General features: G+C 37.3%; 1 protein-coding gene across 5 annotated transcripts in view; it reads right to left on the bottom strand.

Annotated features, from left to right (window-relative positions):
* The window catches only part of PREPL (prolyl endopeptidase like), a 34719-nt gene that overhangs the window by 3126 nt on the left and 12829 nt on the right, over positions 1-18764 (bottom strand). For 4 of the 5 annotated variants that reach the window (XM_061155492.1, XM_061155494.1, XM_061155495.1 and 1 more), the window contains 8 exons: positions 17832-17898; positions 15737-15943; positions 13889-14024; positions 11518-11734; positions 10730-10915; positions 6382-6579; positions 3852-4027; positions 2304-2520 (listed from right to left, as the gene is read on the bottom strand). In XM_061155492.1, the coding sequence (XP_061011475.1) occupies positions 2304-2520; positions 3852-4027; positions 6382-6579; positions 10730-10915; positions 11518-11734; positions 13889-14024; positions 15737-15943; positions 17832-17898 (1404 nt within the window). The remainder of the gene's footprint in view (positions 1-2303; positions 2521-3851; positions 4028-6381; positions 6580-10729; positions 10916-11517; positions 11735-13888; positions 14025-15736; positions 15944-17831; positions 17899-18764) is intronic. The other variant, XM_061155493.1, reaches the window with a different exon arrangement.

Genomic DNA, 18764 nt, shown 5'->3' with positions numbered 1-18764 from the left:
AGTACACCCCTGTTCACAGCAGTACTGGAAGTAACCCGAGGGTCCACTGATAGATGGATGGATAAGCAAAATATAAATGCAGTGATACAATGAAATTCACCCTTAAAAAGAAAGACACTTGCTGCAACACAATGGGCCTTGAGGAAATTATCTAAGCAAAAATAAACCACTTGTAAAGAGACATATATTGTATGATTCCATTTATATAGGAGGTACCTTAGCATAGTCAAATTCAAAGAAAACTAGAATGGTGATTACCAGAGCCTAGGGGGAGGAGAGGTAGTTGGAGAGTTGCTACTTAATGGGTACAGAGTTTCAGGTTTGCAAGATTAGTTATAGAAACTGACTGTACAGCAATGTGAATGTACTTAACACTACTGAACTGTACACACTTAGAAATGGTTATGATGATAAATTTTATGCTATATTACCACAATTAAAAATAAAACTCCCAGAACATATGAATAAACTCAGTTGGGCACTTTACATTATAAAAAGGTAATAAATGATAACTGAAGAAAATCTGAAAAATATCCAAGTTGAAAAATAAAATCACTCATTGGCTTATAGCAAGTGTTAAAAGAAATGGCAGCTGCTTTGTTCATGAAGCCATTATAATCTTCTGATAACCTGTTTTTCAGCTTTGTTTTCTATTAACATTAAACAAGTACATTGGGCAAATGCAATTCTTTTTGTCTGCCTAATATCTTTGACTTAGCTTCTTTTTTGCATTTAGAGTATCCCTAACCTTATGACACTGGCTGCCTCTTATAGTAGAGATGCTAAATGCCAGATAGGTCCCGTCCCAGCTTTGCCTCAGAGTGAAAGTAGCCACATAATTTAGTTTTACCAATCAGATATAATATGCCCCAAATTCTGAATGAACTGTTGGATATTTAGGTTAACTCCAGACCTTCACTGTTACAAGCAATGTGGGGTAAATATCCTTATACACACATTTCTGATGATTTCCTTTCTGACTTCTAAAGTCAAAATAATTTCTCAAAGTCAAAAGTTAGTCACATTTTCTTTATAATTCTGCCATTATTATCTTTTTTGCTTGGAGTTTTTTCCCTTCTATACTTAATATTTCTATTAAAAACAGATTTACAGGGTAAGATTATTTAACACTTATTTACTTCATACAAGCCTATAGTTTACCCCACACCCTCAAAATTAAAAGAAAAAAAAAACCCTGAAAATCATTTACTCTCCATCCTAATTATCTTCTAGAGTTATCTACTGCAGAAGAACAAAATTTGCCACCCCCAGATTATTTTAAGCTGAAAATAATCAAGGTCCAGAAAGTCTCAGAAAGAAATTTTGACCTCTTCTATAACTGCCTGAAGAATTTAGACAGAGGGCCTATTACAGGAATATCACCAGATAATAAATATGGATGACATGTGCTGGAGAAACGCTTGGAGACCAGAGTCCACTCTGTGTTCCCTGGTCTCTGCTAACAAACATTTGTTTACCAGACTTTCACTTTTCCATCTCCACGTGAATTGCCTTCTGTCTCCTGAAGAAACAAATCAGTACCTCCAGCATCCTTTTTCACCTTTAGCTGAAGACAGCATTAAGCTGAGAGCTCTGTCACTGTGGTGAGTCACTCAGTTTTCCTGGGCCTCTCCCATGTACACCTGTCACTAAACTTTCGTTTCATTTTCTTCTGTTAATCCGCCTTAGGTCAATTTAATTCTTAGACCAGCCAGAAGAAACTAGAGGGGAACAGGAAAATGTCCTCTGCCCCTACACTAACCAGGAAGCAGGAGAGTGGTGGAGGTGAATGAGCTGCTGTAATTTCATAATTTTGGACACCAGCAAAAGACTATATAGAGCCTTTCCAGAACAGGTCAAGGTATTTCAACTGAAGTACAGAAAAACTACTCCTAAAGACCACTAATAAGAATGGAGTATCTGAAAATAGAGTCCCTAAATCCAGGACTGAAATGTTGATGCCAACAGAGCCAAAGGATTTCATACATTCCAGAGTCAGTGTGTTCGGCCTGACTTCCTAGATCTTCCTAGATCTGGTGTGTCATATATGCTTTGCTGCTTTTCCACCAATTCTAAATGCTCTTACAGATATAAAATGATCAATGAGAATAGCCTAGTGGCAATCCTTAAAAATCAATAAAGAATACTGTCAGGAAGTTCTCCCATAGCTACAATTCTCTGTTTAAAATTTAAAAGCTCTGCTATACTTCTATGCAATGGTAAACTGGAACAGGAAATTTTTCTTAGAGCATCTATTACTTCACGCCTCCCTGTTCGGTAAACAGTAGAGATAGAGTACTCACCTCCAAAGTCACAGCTCTCAGCAGTTCTGGACTAGAATTACACAATGCTCCCACAAGCACCCCTCCAGCACTGAAAGCAGTCAGGGCTGTTAGACTTGGCTGAGAAAAGCCTTGGTCATGAAGCGTCTTAATGCAAGCCTCTAAGTCAGCAAGGCCATTGAGTTTTTTAGTTAGCCGGCCATCAGCGTGCCACTGGAGGCCTAATTCACCACCTCCCCTGAAATTAAAGGGCAAAGAAGTTTTAGTGGGGAAGAAATATTAATGATATAGGTCAGGGTCAGCAAACTATAGCCTGTGGGCTAAATTTGCCCAGAGACCTGTTTTTATATGGCCCTTGAGCTAAGAAGGATTTTTATGTTTTTACAGATTGGGGGAAAAAACAAATATCAACCAGGAATATGCAGTGGAGACCATATGTGGCCTGCAAAACTTAAAATGTTTACTATTTATTTCTTCAGAGAAAAAGTTTGCCAACCCCTGATGTAGACAATCAAAATATTCAACAAATATGCTTTGAGTGCCTGCTTGCTATTTACCAGGCATTGTGCTAAATGCAGGCCTTAAAAATATAAATAAGTAGAAATCCTCTGTCTTGGAGGTCATAATTTTTCGGGGAAAAACAGCTACCAAGCAACACAGTTACTGCTGTAACAGAAGCAGAACCAGAGCAGAGACTATCCACCTGTCTATATATGTGAGTCAGGAACATGAGTGCTTTAAGGAGATGACACCTAAGCTGAGTCTTGAAGGAAGAATGTGAGTTCCCAGAAGGGTAAAGAAAGGGATGACATCATCAACTCAATGGACATGAGTTGGAGCAAACTCTGGGAGACAGTGAAGGACAGGGAAGCCTGGCGTGCTGAAGTCCATGGGGTCACAAAGAGCGGACACGATGGAGAAACTGAACAACAAAAAGAAAGGGAAGGCATCAAGACACAGCCATGTGGGAGGTCACAGAGGTTGTCATTTCAAATGGTGTAGCAAAGGCTGCATGTGTAGGATGTACATGGCTGCAGAGGAGGGCGTATTTGGGGAATGCTGACAGACGCCACTATGAAGATAAGCCACATCATTAGGATGTTAATATGGAGGATTTGGAAAAAAAAAAAAAAAATGGAGGATTTGGATTTCATTGTGGAGATGGGAAAGTAGTAAACGATTTAAACAGAAACAAAATACTATTTGTGTCTTGGAATCAGCAAAATAATATGGAAATTAGAGTAGAAAGAAGGGAGTCCTTTTTAAAAGAAGCTATTTTAGAAAAATCCAAACTCAAGAGAATGAAATGGAAACACTAATGTAGTTAAGTACAGACATTGGTTTATCTATTCTAAAAATTCAAAAAATCTGGTGTAAAATCCTAAAAAGATACCCTTTTGCTTCTGGGATTAGTCAATCCCAGACCCAGTGTTCTGCTAGTGAACCAGGTTCCACTAGCACAGGTTTAGGAGTACAAATGAGCAAATCAACGTTCGCTCCCCAGCATCTCGTTATTCCAGACATGTGATGATGCTCCAGCCCTCATATGCCACACAAAACATGACTCACCGCACGTGACAATATGCTAATATCCAGCCATCGTCCACCAACACCCGCCTTTCAGGCCTGAAATTCATTTTCAAATCCATTCCATAAGCTCCATATACTTGTACCAGGAGAGGTTTCTTCTGTAAGTCCTCAGAATCCGTTTTATGGAAAACAGTCATTGGCACTAATTTTCCATCCTGGAAATGAAGATGTATTATGCAGGTAAAGAATTTAGTCTTTTGAAACAGTTTTATCCCCAATTTTATGTGTTGCTTATTGATGTTGAGCAGCAACTTTATTTAATTAAGACAAAAGAGTTATGGTCTCTAAAAGTCCATCAGGGTCCTTAATTTTCAGCTACTCTGCTAACACAATATTAGAGTAACTAGAAAAGATAGTAAGACTCTGGCTTGAAAATGGTTTATTAAATGTAGCTTTTCATGACAGTTAAGTGACTTTATAACAAGATCTTCACTACTCAGTTTAACTGTTTTTTTTTCTTTCAGGACAAACCAAAGTAACTATCAAGGTTACATATATTAGCATAGTATTCTTCCTATACCTCGGGTTACAAATGAGCATTTCCTATCTTTGAATATATACAAATACGTTAACTAAAGAAGTTTAAACAACTCAATTTTTGGTACTCAATTGTCAGAAATCTCAGTCATTAAAACGTGAAATCTCTTACTAACCTAACACCCACTCACATCCTCTTCATAGACCTATTTAACTTTATTTTTAAAATGTTTCAAAGTGGTTCAGGTTTTATAAATTTTAACATCTAAATTATTTTTAAGTCAAACAACTGTACCTCAGTGTAGTTCTCTGGACAGATAAAGTTAAGATAATATGAACTATATCTGATCATCCTTTCACAGAAAAAGGGTAGAAATGTTGGTTATCACCCTGCTTACAGAAACTAAGGAAAAAGCACTAGTTTACATAAGGAAAATAATATAACCATACCACTCTAATTTTTTTTCACTCTCATTTTGAAAACTTCACTTTGGGGCACTAGCATGTTATCAAGTAAGGAAGAACTCTTCCCCTCATTATTATACTCAACCTGTTACAACAGTGTAAATGAATTTTTACTTCTCAGTAAGGTTCATTGTTATAAAATGATATAGGTGAATTTCTATAAAATAATCCTTCCCCCTTCCTAGCTTAACTGTTTTTTTTTTTGGTCGAGCTGGTTTTCCCTGTGGCATGCGGGCTTGGTTGCCCCACTGCAGGTAGGATCTCAGTTCCTGACCAGAGATCAAACCCGAGTCCCATGCTCTGGAAGGTGGAATCTCAACCACTGGACCACCAGGCAAGTCCCTCTAGCTTAATCCTTTTTTAAAAATAATTTTATTGACTTATTTTCGGCTGTGCCAGGTCTTCATTGCTGTGTGGGCTTTTCTCTAGTTGTGGCGACGGGGGCTACTCTCTAGTTGCAATATGCAGGCTGCTCATTATGGTGGCTTCTCTTGTTGTGGAACACAGGCTCAACAGCTATGGCACATGGGCTGAGTTGCTCTGTGGTGTGTGGGATATTCCTGGATCAGGGATCGAACCTGTGTCTCATGCATTGACTGGTGCATTCTTTACCACTGAGCCACCAGGGAAACCCCCTAGCTTAACTCTTGATCATTCTAGAGGCAATACTTCCTCAGAGTAGTCTTCCCCATTTCTGCAGATGAGGTAAGGTCCTTTTACCATATGTTTCCACTGTCCTCAGTATATCTTCCTTTGCATCAATCAGGACGTTAGTAATTACTTCTTCAAAATCTTGCATCTTCCCCACTAGATTTAATATCCACAAGGGCAGGGGCTATCTTAGCCTGCTGCTGCTGCTGCTAAGTCACTTGAGTCCTGTCCAACTCTTCGCGACCCCATGGACTGCAGCCTACCAGGCTCCTCCGTCCACGGGATTTTCCAGGCAAGAGTACTGGAGTGGGGTGCCATTGCCTTCTCCATATCTTAGCCTAGTTCACTCTAATTGTTTATTACCTTCAAAATTTCTGCCATAATGACACACAAACTATTTTTTTCTTTAAATCAACTTTTAATATTTAAATATACACAATACACAAAATCAAGGCCTTGCTAAGCTGGTTAAAGGGCTTTCGAGGTGTCACTAGTGGTAAAGAACCCAACTGTCAATGCAGGAGATGTAAGAGACGTGGATTCAATCCCTGGAGGAGGGAAGATCTCCTGGAGGAGGGCATGGCAACCCACTCCAGTATTCTTGCCTGGAGAATGCCACGGACAGAGGAGCCTGGTGGGCAACAGTTCATAGGGTTACAAAGAGTTCAACACGACTGAAGCGACTTAGCACTCATGCTGGTTATAAATTTTCTAATCCATGTTAAAATAAATGCATGAGTATTCAAGTTCAGAGAAAAGTCCATTTACCTCCTAAAATAATTTGAGTCTTGCAGTGGAATGTGAGATCCACTTTACTAATCTGTGCTAATGTAATCCCATCAGAGGCATTAATAATTAACAAACAGAATCTTTTCAGTAAATGGCGGGGCTGACAGTGGGGATCACAAAGACTTACCTTGCTTTTGGCTTCCATACGTAAAACACGACTAGTCTTTGTTATTGGGTCTTCATGCCCAGTTTCCTCAAACAGTTTGCCTTCTGCAAACTTATATGTATAGTATTTCGGGGGACGTATTGGAGAGCAAAGCTGAAAGGGGCAGTTCTTTGGGTCTGAATTTGTATCTATTATGAATCCACAGGCCCAAGGCGGGAGCTAAAGAAATAGAACAGTTAGCTGTACTCTTTATTGAGAGACTAGGTATTATTAATTAAATTTCTGGGTATGCTCCAAACAAGATGATGTAGATATCAAGTTTATTTTTATCCACTTTCATCTAATGCCTCATTTAAGGATTACTTCAGTACAACAAAAAAAATATTTCAAGTGAAAAATGAAACTCTACACTAGTGACCAATAAAAATAAGAAAAAAGTACAGGAAAATGGTTTATCATGATTCTAGATTGACTTGAAATGTCCTTTAATAATAAAAGTTTATCTGGGGATATATAAACTTGGACAATGAAACAACAAAAAGATTAAGAATAACAGCCAATCAAGTAGGAATTCCAGAACCCAAAGATATCCTCGAGATCTCTCTTCTCACAGAACATGAGATCTCTCACTTGTGCTTTTAATAATTTACCCAGCAGCCCTTACTCTACTGCCTGGACAGCCCCAGGGACGACAGTTATTATTCCAGGACTACAAACTAGCTCAGCAGCACTAAAGCATTTACAATTTGTTTTTAACTTTAGCTCCCAGGCTAACCATTGTGCAGAACAAAACCTTTCCCGCACACCTACTCTGAGAGACTCACTGCTATTATGATTAAGATTGTTAACTTTAAGAAAAAAGGAAAAGAAATCAAAATTTATTCTCTCAGAGCAGCAGGGTCCAGCCTCAAGCCTTCCACTAACATCCCTCTTACACCTTTTGAAAGAACTCTAGTAAGCAGGCTGACGGTATGTTAGAAATGGTACTGAGAGTCAGAATATTTCAAAGAAAATTGCCTTTCTTTTCCTGAGTAATTGTAGAAAGAGCAAATTCCTTAGAAAATCAGAGGTCTTGGCACAGCAACGTCACTGGTGGGCACTATTCAGAGAGGATACGTGGGGGATGTGTGCATAAACAGTGTACCATTTAACCTGTAGAAACTATGGTTAAAGAGCTTAGGTTCACAGAGAAAATTTCTTGTAATTAATCCAAAGAATCCACTGCTGTAAAGCACTAGAGACATATATTTGCATTGTGTTTCTAGAAGAGTTCCTATTTGCTTCAGACTGTGGATTATTTTCAAGGATAATTTGTTTATTTAAATATTATTTATCTATAATGTATACAACCATAACTAGAAAGAAAAATGTAATCATGAAAGTTAAAAATCATTTTTGTTTTATAACATTTATATAGCCTTTTAAGACACCAGACATTACAGTTGATAATTTGACTTCATGAAGTAGATGGAAAATTCTGGCTGTTTTATTTAGGTTCTCATTCTTTCTTATTTATGCCACTAGATGTTGTTTAGTAGCTCAGTCATGTCCAGCTCTTTGTGACCTCATGGACTGCCGCACGCCAGGCTTCCCTGTCCTTCACCATCTCCCAGAGCTTGCTCAAACTCATGTCTATTGAGTCAGTGATGCCATCCAATCATCTCATCCTCTGTGGTCCCCTTCTCCTCCTGCCTTCAATCTTTCCCAGCATCAAATTATTTTCCAGTGAGTCGGTTCTTCATATCAGGTAGCCAAAGTATTGGAGCTTCAGCTTCAGCATCAGTCCCTCCAATGACTATTCAGGATTGATTTCCTTTAGGATGGACTGGTAGGATCTCCTTGCAGTCCAACGGACTCTCAAGAATCTTCTCCAACACCACAGTTCAAAAGCATCAATTTTCTGCACTCAGCCTTCCTTATGGTCCAACTCTCACATCCATACATGACTAGGAGCAAGCATCTTTTAATTTCATGGCTGCAGCCACCATCCACAGTGATTTTGGAGCCCAAGAAAATAGTCTCCCACTGTTTCCATTGTTTCCCCATCTATTTGCCATGAAGTGATGGGACCAGATGCCATGATCTTCTTTTTTTGAATGTTGAGTTTTAAGCCAGCTTTTTCACTCTCCTCTTTCACCTTCATTGAGAGGCTCTAGTTCTTCTTCGCTTTCTGTCAGGTGGTGTCATCTACATATCTGAGGTTATTGATATTTCTCCCGGCAACCTTGATTCCAGCTTGTGTTTCATTCAGCCTGGCATTTCACATGATGTACTCTCAAATAAGTTAAATAAGCAGGGTGACAATATACAGCTTTGATGTATTCCTTTCCTAATTCAGGACTAGTCTGTTGTTCCATGTCTGGTTCTAACAGTTGCTTCTTGACCTGCATACAGGTTTCTCAGGAGGCAGATAAGGTGGTCTGGTATTCCCATCTCTTTAAGAATTTTCCACAGTTTGTTGTGATCCACACAGTCAAAGGCTTTAGCATAGTCAATGAAGCAGATGTTTTTCTGGAATTTCCTTGCCTTTTCTATGATCCATCGGATGTTAGTAATTTGATCTCTGGTTCCTCTGCCTTTTCTGAATCCAACTTGAACACCTGGAAGTTCTCAGTTCACATACTGTTGAAATCTAGCTTGGAGATTTTGATCTTTACTTCACTAGCATGTGAAATGAATGCAATTGTGTGGTAGTTTGAACATTCTTTGGCATTGCCCTTCTTTGGGAGTGACCTTTTCCAGTCCTGTGGCCACTGCTGAGTTTTCCAAAATTGCTGGCATATTGAGTGCAGCACTTCACCAGCATCATCTTTTAGGACTTGAAATAGCTCAGCAGGAATTCCATCACCTCCACTAGCTTTGTTCGTAGTGATACCTCCCAAGGCCCACTTTACTTCACACTCCAGGATGTCTGGCTCTAGGTGAGTGATCACAGCATCGTGGTTATCTGGGTCATGAAGATCTTTCTTATACAGTTCTTCTGTATATTCTTGCCACCTCGTCTTAGTATCTTCTGCTTCTGTTAGGGCCATACTGTTTCAGTCCTTTATTGTGCCCATTTTTGCATGAAAATGTTTCCTTGGTATCTCTAATTTTCTTGAAGAGATCTCTAGTCTAGATCTCTATGCCACTATAACAGTCTCAAAACTAACCTCCATACCCCTCCATCTCTTGGTGCTTCAGTGTACTCTAATGTGGCTGCCAGATAACATTGTGAAGTATAGTATGACTCCTCAAATTATTCCCCTGCCTTCAAACTTCAAATTTTCCCCTCTTCATAATTTACGCATAAATTCATCATGTTGACAGTCAAAGAATGCCAAATCATAGCTTCATCCCCTAGTAATTTGTTCTGCTTCAATAAAAGTGATTTATTAGCAGTTTCCTGAATATTTTCCTAAGTTCTCCAGCTTAGAGCTTCATTTGATGGACTTTCTCATCCTAGAATACTATTCCTTTCCCTACCCAACAAAATCCTATCTATCTTCTTTGGTTATCTCAAATTCTACTACCCCCTAAAGTTTTTTTTGGGCCCTCCGGGCCTCATGGCACATTTTATGTTTTTAATCTCACTTATTTAAACCCATCCTATACTTAATCTTTGTGTACAAGTCTAATCTCATGATAAATGGTTTTCTCCTAAGGCCAGGTATTTTGACTTACTATCTTTCCATTCCAGAGAGCCCAATACAGAACTCTGCACATAGAAATTTAATAAACATCCAGTGAATTTACTGGAATTGCATTTTAGTAAAAATTGCCATAATACTATAGATAGGGAGGTACAAATGGCCCGTCTGCTGGTCATACAACTCCTTCCACATCAAGCAAAACAGAGACCTCTCTTCTTCCCTTCAGCTCCTGTTACCTTAACTCACATGTTATGCTGCTGTAAAACTGGGCAATGATGTTACCATTCACAGTTTTATAAAATTGGCAAAGAGATGATACAGACACAAACAAGCGTGGCAGAAACACTGTAGCAGAAACACGGGAGGCATGCCTACTGTCTGGGATGGGAGGAGGAGGTAGTGGTTAGGCTCCAGCTGCCAAGCTGGCCTGAGTTATGACTATATCTGAGGTTGTAGAGATACATGATACAGAGATATGTAGAAAAAGAAACACAATGGCACTTAACTCTACTTCTGAAGTTCATCCTACACAGCGGTATTTTTCAATACACTAAAAGCAAAGACTTCTAAAAGTAATTCTAAAATAAACCTCCTAAACCTGATGAAGACCCACTATACTAAATTCTATTTAAATTAATTTCTAAGAAAAAGTACATTGCTATTATTCAAAATTTGATGTTCTGTTAATACTGCATGTATTCTGATTAACAGTATTATGTTTCAAAAATTAAACATACCTTTAGAGACCGAACTGAATCGTCAGCCAGACCAATCACGTTAACATAAAGTAAATTGCTATGCTTCAGGAAGAGAACACAGTGATCCTTAAACATGTCCAAATCTACAACTTTGGTATTTCTCTTCATCGTGAAAAACAAATCCCAATTCATAATAGCAGGGGTATCGGCTGCTGTTCTCATTAGCTGTGTGGAACAAAATTAGATGAGATCAGAAATGATGACTACAGCATCCAGAGATGAAACCACTGAAAATCAGACCTTATTAGTCTGCACTGTTAATGAAGAGCTGAAGGAACTTAACTCTGCATCAGGGCTGAAGTGTGAACATCACCTTAGGAATGAGCCCTGGCTAGCCTGCTGGGTGGGTATGATGCAGTGCTTAGCTGACGGTCAAGCACCGAGAGCCAGATGACTGTGGGGCCATCACTGAGCCTAGCTGAGACCATCAGAGGAACTGCCTGAGATCAGTCCAAGCTGCTGACTCACAAAATCTGAGTTTATAAAAGTTTAAAAAGTTTGTTAAGCCACTAAGTTTGGCTTTGATGACTAACATTATTTAGGATAGGGAATGTTTTCCTTTGCTAACCTTTTTAGGTATAGTAAAATATGAAGAGGTATATTAGCTCTGAGGGAAGAGAAATGGGATTGGTTATACACAGGAAGGTAGCATCAGTTTTAAATGACCCAAAGCTTACGAAATAATAAACTCTTAGAGCAAGAAATGTTGATGTTACTGTAACACTTCCTAACAGCCTAAATGGGGACCAGGAAAATACAGGATTTACCTTGAATTCTGTAGGCTCACCAACATTAGTGAGAATGTATAATTCATCATCTCTATGTTCTACATAGTAAAGGACCCCATGGATTCGCTTCTGGATAAGTACTGGTGGGTCCCAAGGGCTCAGGCCATCTATCAACCACACCTCAGAAGTGGTCTTGCTCATGATATTCATGGTGAGAAAACGACTGTCTTTTGTAAGATAAAGGAAGACAAAAAAACTACACAGAAAAAACAGAGAGGGAAAGAGAGAGAGAAAAATCCAATAAATTTCAAATGTAAGCTATCATTGCTAATGACATTTCTCACTGGTATTGAGTATATATATTAATTTCTAATGCACACAGAAAAGAAAAACTCCTTAGTGAAATACTGCTTGTAAAAACTGGCTATTATTTTTTCTCAATTTCTCCTCAAAGGCATTCAAAATAATTTTTCTCTAACATTTTATTATGAATATTTTTCAAAACCCACCACTAAGATTCTATACCTGCTAACATTTTGCTGTATTTCCTTTATCACATATTTATACATCTTTCAATCCACCTTTTAAAAAAAATGCATTTCAAGGTAAACTACAGATATCATTTAACACTCAATCACACTAATAGATTACAGGAGTTTTTGCTGAGAAGAGGAAATAAACTTCCTGGAGAAGATACGTAATTGTAGGGAAGAAAAGAGACAGTTTTCTTTGTTTTTCCTCTGAATGCATGTTGGATATCCTTTTGTCCTACTCTCCCAGTTTTTACAACAAAACAAACAACAGGAAGAAAACCCCTCACAATCTCATTAAACTAACACATTTTTTAAATTTTAGTTTTTCTATTGTTCCTTCCAGGGCTTATTTGTATTTTATACATGTCTTTAAATAGATGTAATTAAAATACAGATGCAATTTTGGATTCTGTATTTCTTACTACACATATTATCATCTTTCCCCACATTAGTTATACGGTTTATGATCACTATTTTTAATGGCTTCCTAATATACTATTAAGTTGAATTATCATAATTCTTAAAAACTTAGCTATTTCATTGTAATAAATGTAAAAGGGAACATATCATGAAGATAGTTTCCTTCTCCATAACTTTTATAATTATTTCCTTAGGATAAATTCCTAGTAACAGAAATACTATTTTAATGATTAAGAGTATTTTTATGACTCGATAAATCAAGGACTATCCCAAGAGCATTATACTAATTCATATCGACACACTGGATGCCTTTAAATATTGCGTCTACATTTCCTTATCATCAAAGTAATCCATACTGAAAACACTAAGAAATATAAAGATAGATGGTAAGTTTTAGTTGCAAGACAGAGAATAGTCTATAATCATAAGTCATTGGTATAATGTAATAAATTACTAGCTTAAACTGTCATTTCCAAAAGACAATCTTGACAAATGACACATAAAATAGTGGGATCGTAGGAATAGTTGTAGTAAATTCTCACTAATAGAATCCTCATCAGAAAAAAATGCGTAATGATAGTGTTACTGGATCAAGAATGTTAGTTCTATGGGCTGGAATAATTTCTCCAGACCTCAAGTTCTTTATATGAACTTGGGGTTGTACAATATTTTCTTTAAGGTCCTTGTCAGGTCTGAGATTTTATTAAGTGAAGGGTTAATTTTCTTGTTTGGGGTATCAATTTTACACTCACAGATTGTTTTTTAAAGCTCACTTTTTTTTCTCTTGCAAAATCTGTTCAGACATTGTCCAAATCATACTGTTAAATGATGTATAAGGTGACAGGAGCCTGATGTTAAGAAATAGTTTCTTATAAATCATTTGGAAAAGTACATCTGGCTAAGAGTTAAGGAATTTTGCCAGATAAATTTATTATCATTTCCTCTCCAGCCTGGTTAAGTGGTAATATGAGGCGTACGTCCTGAAGCAAAAAGAATTAGCTTTAAGGAGGAATTACCAGATTACTGGGGAAAGTAAAATTTAAAGACCAAAGTATATCATGGCTCAAAGCAAAGCAATTTAAATTTTAGATAATCTACATGAAATAAATAGCGAATTCTGTGTAACTGATATGGTTAATCTAGTTATGACCTAAGAGATTCATAAGTGCTGCATGACAATGCTATTTAAGTGTTAAACTAAGAACTCTTCTCATGTCAGTAGAGAGCATGTTAGTAATTCAGCACCTACAGTCTAATGATATATCTGTGTTCACTCTGAAGTTTGAATATAACTAGTTTCTAATTTTGAATTTAAATCACTTATAAAAGAATGCTATGCTCACCTTAGCCTTATTACATCTGATTCCAGCCAAAATCAATATTTTAAGTCAACCAAGAGCAGCACTTTAGATAATCAGAGAAATACGCTGAAGATAAAGACTTAATTGTTCTAGTACCTTGGGTCTTTTTCTGTGTAAAAACGTTCATTACGTTTGTTATCACCAAAAGTGGCTCGATATACATCATGACAGCGAAGGTTCCTCTGGAAGGTGTAGAATAAAACATCTTCGTCTTCTTCATCCTTTACCCATTCTAAAAGAAAATAATTAAAGAATTATATATAGCCACCTATTTACAGTTAAAAAAAAAAAAGGCACAGTGCATTCTGAGTGTCAAACAGAAGAGATGTGTAAGTTTATCTCTGGCAATCTAAATCTAACACAGATTTGATTATATCTAACCCTTTTATTTCCAAAGATACTACTACATCAATTCTAAGTTTTTTTAGTTATCAGTTTCAAGGTACTCAACTTTCTAAATAAGAGTTGAACATTCAATATTTAGGGAAGACTTTGGTAAAGTCACATCTGCTTTCAGCAGATCGATTGTTTAAATTTCATGCTCTTGTACTTAGATGCTTGGTCGTGTCCGACTCTTTGTAACCCCATGGATTACAGCCCACCAGGCTCCTCTGTCCATGGGATTCTCCAGGCAAGAATACTGGAGTGGGTTTTCCTGTCCTCCTCCAGGGGATCTTCCCAACCCAGGGATCAAACCCAGGTCTCTCGCATGGCAGGTGGTTTCTTTACCATCTGACACACCTGGGAAGCCCATATTTAAGTTTGCAGGAATACTGGATCACTTCCTCTCATGCCTAAATGTTTTTGTATGTTTTCAAGTGACAGTTTATCTCAAACTAAGCTTTTTAAAAAAACAACTTATTTTTTAATTGGTGGAAAATTGCTTTATAATTTTGTGTTGGTTTCTGCTATACAACAACATGAATCAGTCACATGCTGGTGTTTCCTAGATCCTACCAGAAGCTGTAAATTCAAGTATTCATACAATTACATCATGACTGCCACCTGGCTGACAGTGACTAAAAGACATCATTGTATAAGATGCATTCTGATTTTAGAGGTTAAAATGTACAAGAGGTATGTCTTAGAAAAAATTTGATAGGATATAATTTTAATTCATTGTAAAAACATTTCTTTATTAAACAATGGGGAAATTTATGGAAGAAAATGAAAGGGAGGATAAAGTATGTGTAAGACACACACACACACATATATAATCACTCAACAATAAATGATAAAATTTAAAGTTGGTTTTATTGGTAAAAATATCATAACTTTATTGATGAATAAGTTAGTTCAGGGAATTCCCTGGTCATTCAGTGATTAGGACTCGGTGCTTTCACTGCCAGGGAGTGGTTCAATCCCTAGTCAGGGAACTAAGATCTTGCAAGCTGTGTGGTAGAAAACACAAACAAACAAAAAGTTAATTCATCTTGTTCCAGAGTTCTTGGTAGAGACCCCAGGGCAATCTGCTAAAATGGCTGGACAAGATGATGTGAAATTAAAAAAATCATACCCCAGCCTAAAGTTGAATAAAATATTATGATGTAATTTATATGCAAACATGTACTCTAAGTAATAGCAAAGAATATTATTACTGATAAGGAGCCTGGTGGGCTACAGTCTACAGGGTTGCAAAGAGTCGGACATGACTGAAGTGACTTAGCAGGCATGCACTGATATATATTACTGATACATTAACATATACTGTGCAACCTAGACTCTGATTACAATACTTTTAAAAACATGGACATGAATTTGGATGTTTAATTAAAGAAGGGAAGGTCTCTTGGTTAAGAGGCACAGAGGGAGGTATGGAGTTCACAGGGATAAACAGATCAGGCTTTCATCTTCTGATTCATTCATGTGGGCAAATAAAAATGTTTCAAAAGTGTAGACAATTCTCTTGCTGTTGTCTTTTCAATGTTTTAGTTGGTGTCTTACCAAAACTAGACACATTTGGGAAAGAAGCTTCCATTACAGGCTGATCACTGAGCTTCACAACTATACAAGTAGATGATTCGGAATCCTCAGTTCTTATCTTGGCAGCTACATATTTTTCATCAGGAGCAACTCTGATACAGTCAATGAAGGGCTGCTCTAATTTAAGTTCCTCCAAATTGAACAAAACTTCATAGTTATCATTGTCTGCTGCATAAAGAAAAAAGTAGAGGAGATAATTCCATAAGATATACTTACAATTTTTTTTAAAGTGTATTTCAGTGTTTTAGAGTAGCATCCCCCTTCTGGAAGATGCTACATTTTGGCTTCCTTCAGCACTGACAGTAGCTTGATGTGTGTAGAAAATGGCATTTGTTATTTAATATTACAATATCCTATTCAGTATTATTCTATGCATCAGCCTATGTGATGTTACTTGATACAGTTAGTCTAATATTTATAGACCATATAGAACCTAGAAAAGTAAGAAACTGTAAGTGACACTAAGTAATCTATGTTGTGCCTAGCATAGTAACTGGGATTTGGTAGATGCTCAAAAAATGCTGGTTCTCACCTCCATTCCCTCTGCCAAAGCTTCTGAGTGTAAGTATTAATTCTAGCTTAGGCAAACACAGATATTAAAAGCTAGTCATTTAAAATGAAGATAAAAATCAATAATCAAAACCTATTTTTTTATACCTTTGAAAATCGATACCAGCCTTTCAGGCAGCATGTCCAGTGGGTGAGCAGGTACCGATCCCTGGCCCTTCTGTCCTGGGAGTACACATGGACCGCCGCACCAGCACACCCCATATCAAGGGGATAATGGCCACATGTTGAGGACAGAGGCAGCAAGCATACAAACTAAAAGCAGCCCTCAATTTCCTACAAGGTGGAGTAGCAGAAGGACTTGAGTTCACTTCCTCTCACGAAAACACCAAAATCACAACTAACTGTTGAACAACCACTGACCAAAAAGACCGGAACCTATCAAAAAAACACACTTTACATCCAGACAAAGAAGAAGCTACAATGAGACAGTCGGGGGTGGGGGTGGGGGAACGCTTTCATGATATAATCAAATCCCACCCATTGGGTGGGCAAGCCACAAACTGGAAAAATAATTATATCACAAAGGCTCTTCCACAGGAGTGAGAGTTCCGAGTCCCATGGCAGGCTCCCCAGCCTGAGGGTTTGGCGTTGGAAGGAGCCTCCAGAGCATTTGGCTTTGAAGGCCAGTGGGGGTCTGAACAAACAATAAATGCTGGAAGGTGTGAGGAGAAAAAGGAACCCTCCTACACTGTTCATGGGAATGTAAATTGATACAACCACTACAAAAAACAGTATGGAGGTTCCTTAAAAAACAAAAAACAGAACTACCATATGATCCAGGAATCCCCTTGGGCATATATCCAGAGAAAACCGTAATTCAAAAAGATACATGAACCCCAGTGTTCACTGCAGCGCTCTTTATAATAGCCAAGGCTTGAAGCAACCTAAATGACCAGTGACAGAGGAATGGATAAAGATGTACAGATATAGATCACAATGGAATATTACTCGGCCATCAAAAAGAATGACACAATGCCATTTGCAGGAACACGGATGAACCTAGAGACTGTCATACTAAGTAAGTCAGACGGAGAAAGACAAGTTTCATATGATATCACTTAACATGTGGAATCTAAAAAAAAAATGATACAAAGAAACTTATTTGCAAAAGATAAACATACTCACAGACTTGGACAACAAACTTATGATACCAAACGGGAAATGTAGGGAGGGGGGATAAATTAGGAGTTTGGGATTAACATATATACACTACTATATATAAAACAGAGAATCAACAAGGACCTAATGTATAGCACAGGGAACTCTACTCAACATGTTGTAATAACCTATATGGGAAAAGAACCTGAAGAATGGATATATGTATGTGTGTAACTGAATCACTTTACAGTACATATGAGACTAATAACTGTAAATCAACTACACTGCAACAGAAAATACAAATTTAAAAAATCAATACCAAATTTCTCAAGAAAAATGTGAAATCGGAAAAATCAAGTGTTACTTAAAAAGGAAAACTGTATGGTACCTTCTTCATCTTTGGAACGAACCAAGCAGCAGCCCTCTTGATAATAAACGAAACCACCATGTTTAATCTGACAATGTAAAGAAACAAATGGTTTATTTAATAATGACAATAATTTATCCACTAGTTTAAACACAATTTAATTAACTGTTTAATGGTCTGACTATTCAAGATGAAGAAATGAGATCTTTTATATAAAAGCAGACCTGTTAAAGTCTATGAATGAACATAGAAAAAATATTAAGTGGATAAAAATATACAATATAGTGATTAAGATATAGTTTCCATATGTTTACAGTCACTGGAGGCATTTCTAATACATAAATGAAAGAAACAACAAAGAGAAGACAAAACAAAACCTATCTCAGTTCTCATGAATGTATGAACCATGTTAGCTTTATTTTTGGAACTTCTGACAATTAACAGAGATCAAGTGGCATTGTTAAGATAAACCAAAATTATGCAGATGCGAAAACCATGACTTAAGACTAGCCTGAAAACCCAGTCAATACCTTTCTGAGATTCTTTCCTCTAAAATATGCTGTCATTGCCAACTGTTCACGGTTTGATCTTATTTTACACAAAGCATCTTACCCTCTGTAGAGGTGACAGATAAAGGCAATTTGAGAGACAGAAAGACCATTACCAATACGTGAATCATGCTCTTGTCTAATTCCTACATATTAATTGCAAGTGATTGACTGATATGATATTAGGTAGCTTAAGACATTTACTACCTGCTAGTTAATGGTGTGATTTGAATCTGGAATTCCTGATTCTTTGTTGTTCAGCCACTAAGTCATGTCAGGTTCTCTGTGGCTCCATGGACTATATTGCTATTTTCATTCTACTATGTATGCAATTTTCACTCATAAGCTGTGGTTCTGTTTTCCATTCTTATCAAAAAATTTTTCAAAAAAAAAATTTCAATGTGTA

Source organism: Dama dama, chromosome 11 (genome assembly GCF_033118175.1).
Source record: "Dama dama isolate Ldn47 chromosome 11, ASM3311817v1, whole genome shotgun sequence".
NCBI lineage: Eukaryota > Metazoa > Chordata > Mammalia > Artiodactyla > Cervidae > Dama > Dama dama.
This window is presented reverse-complemented; position numbering and strand designations above follow the sequence as displayed.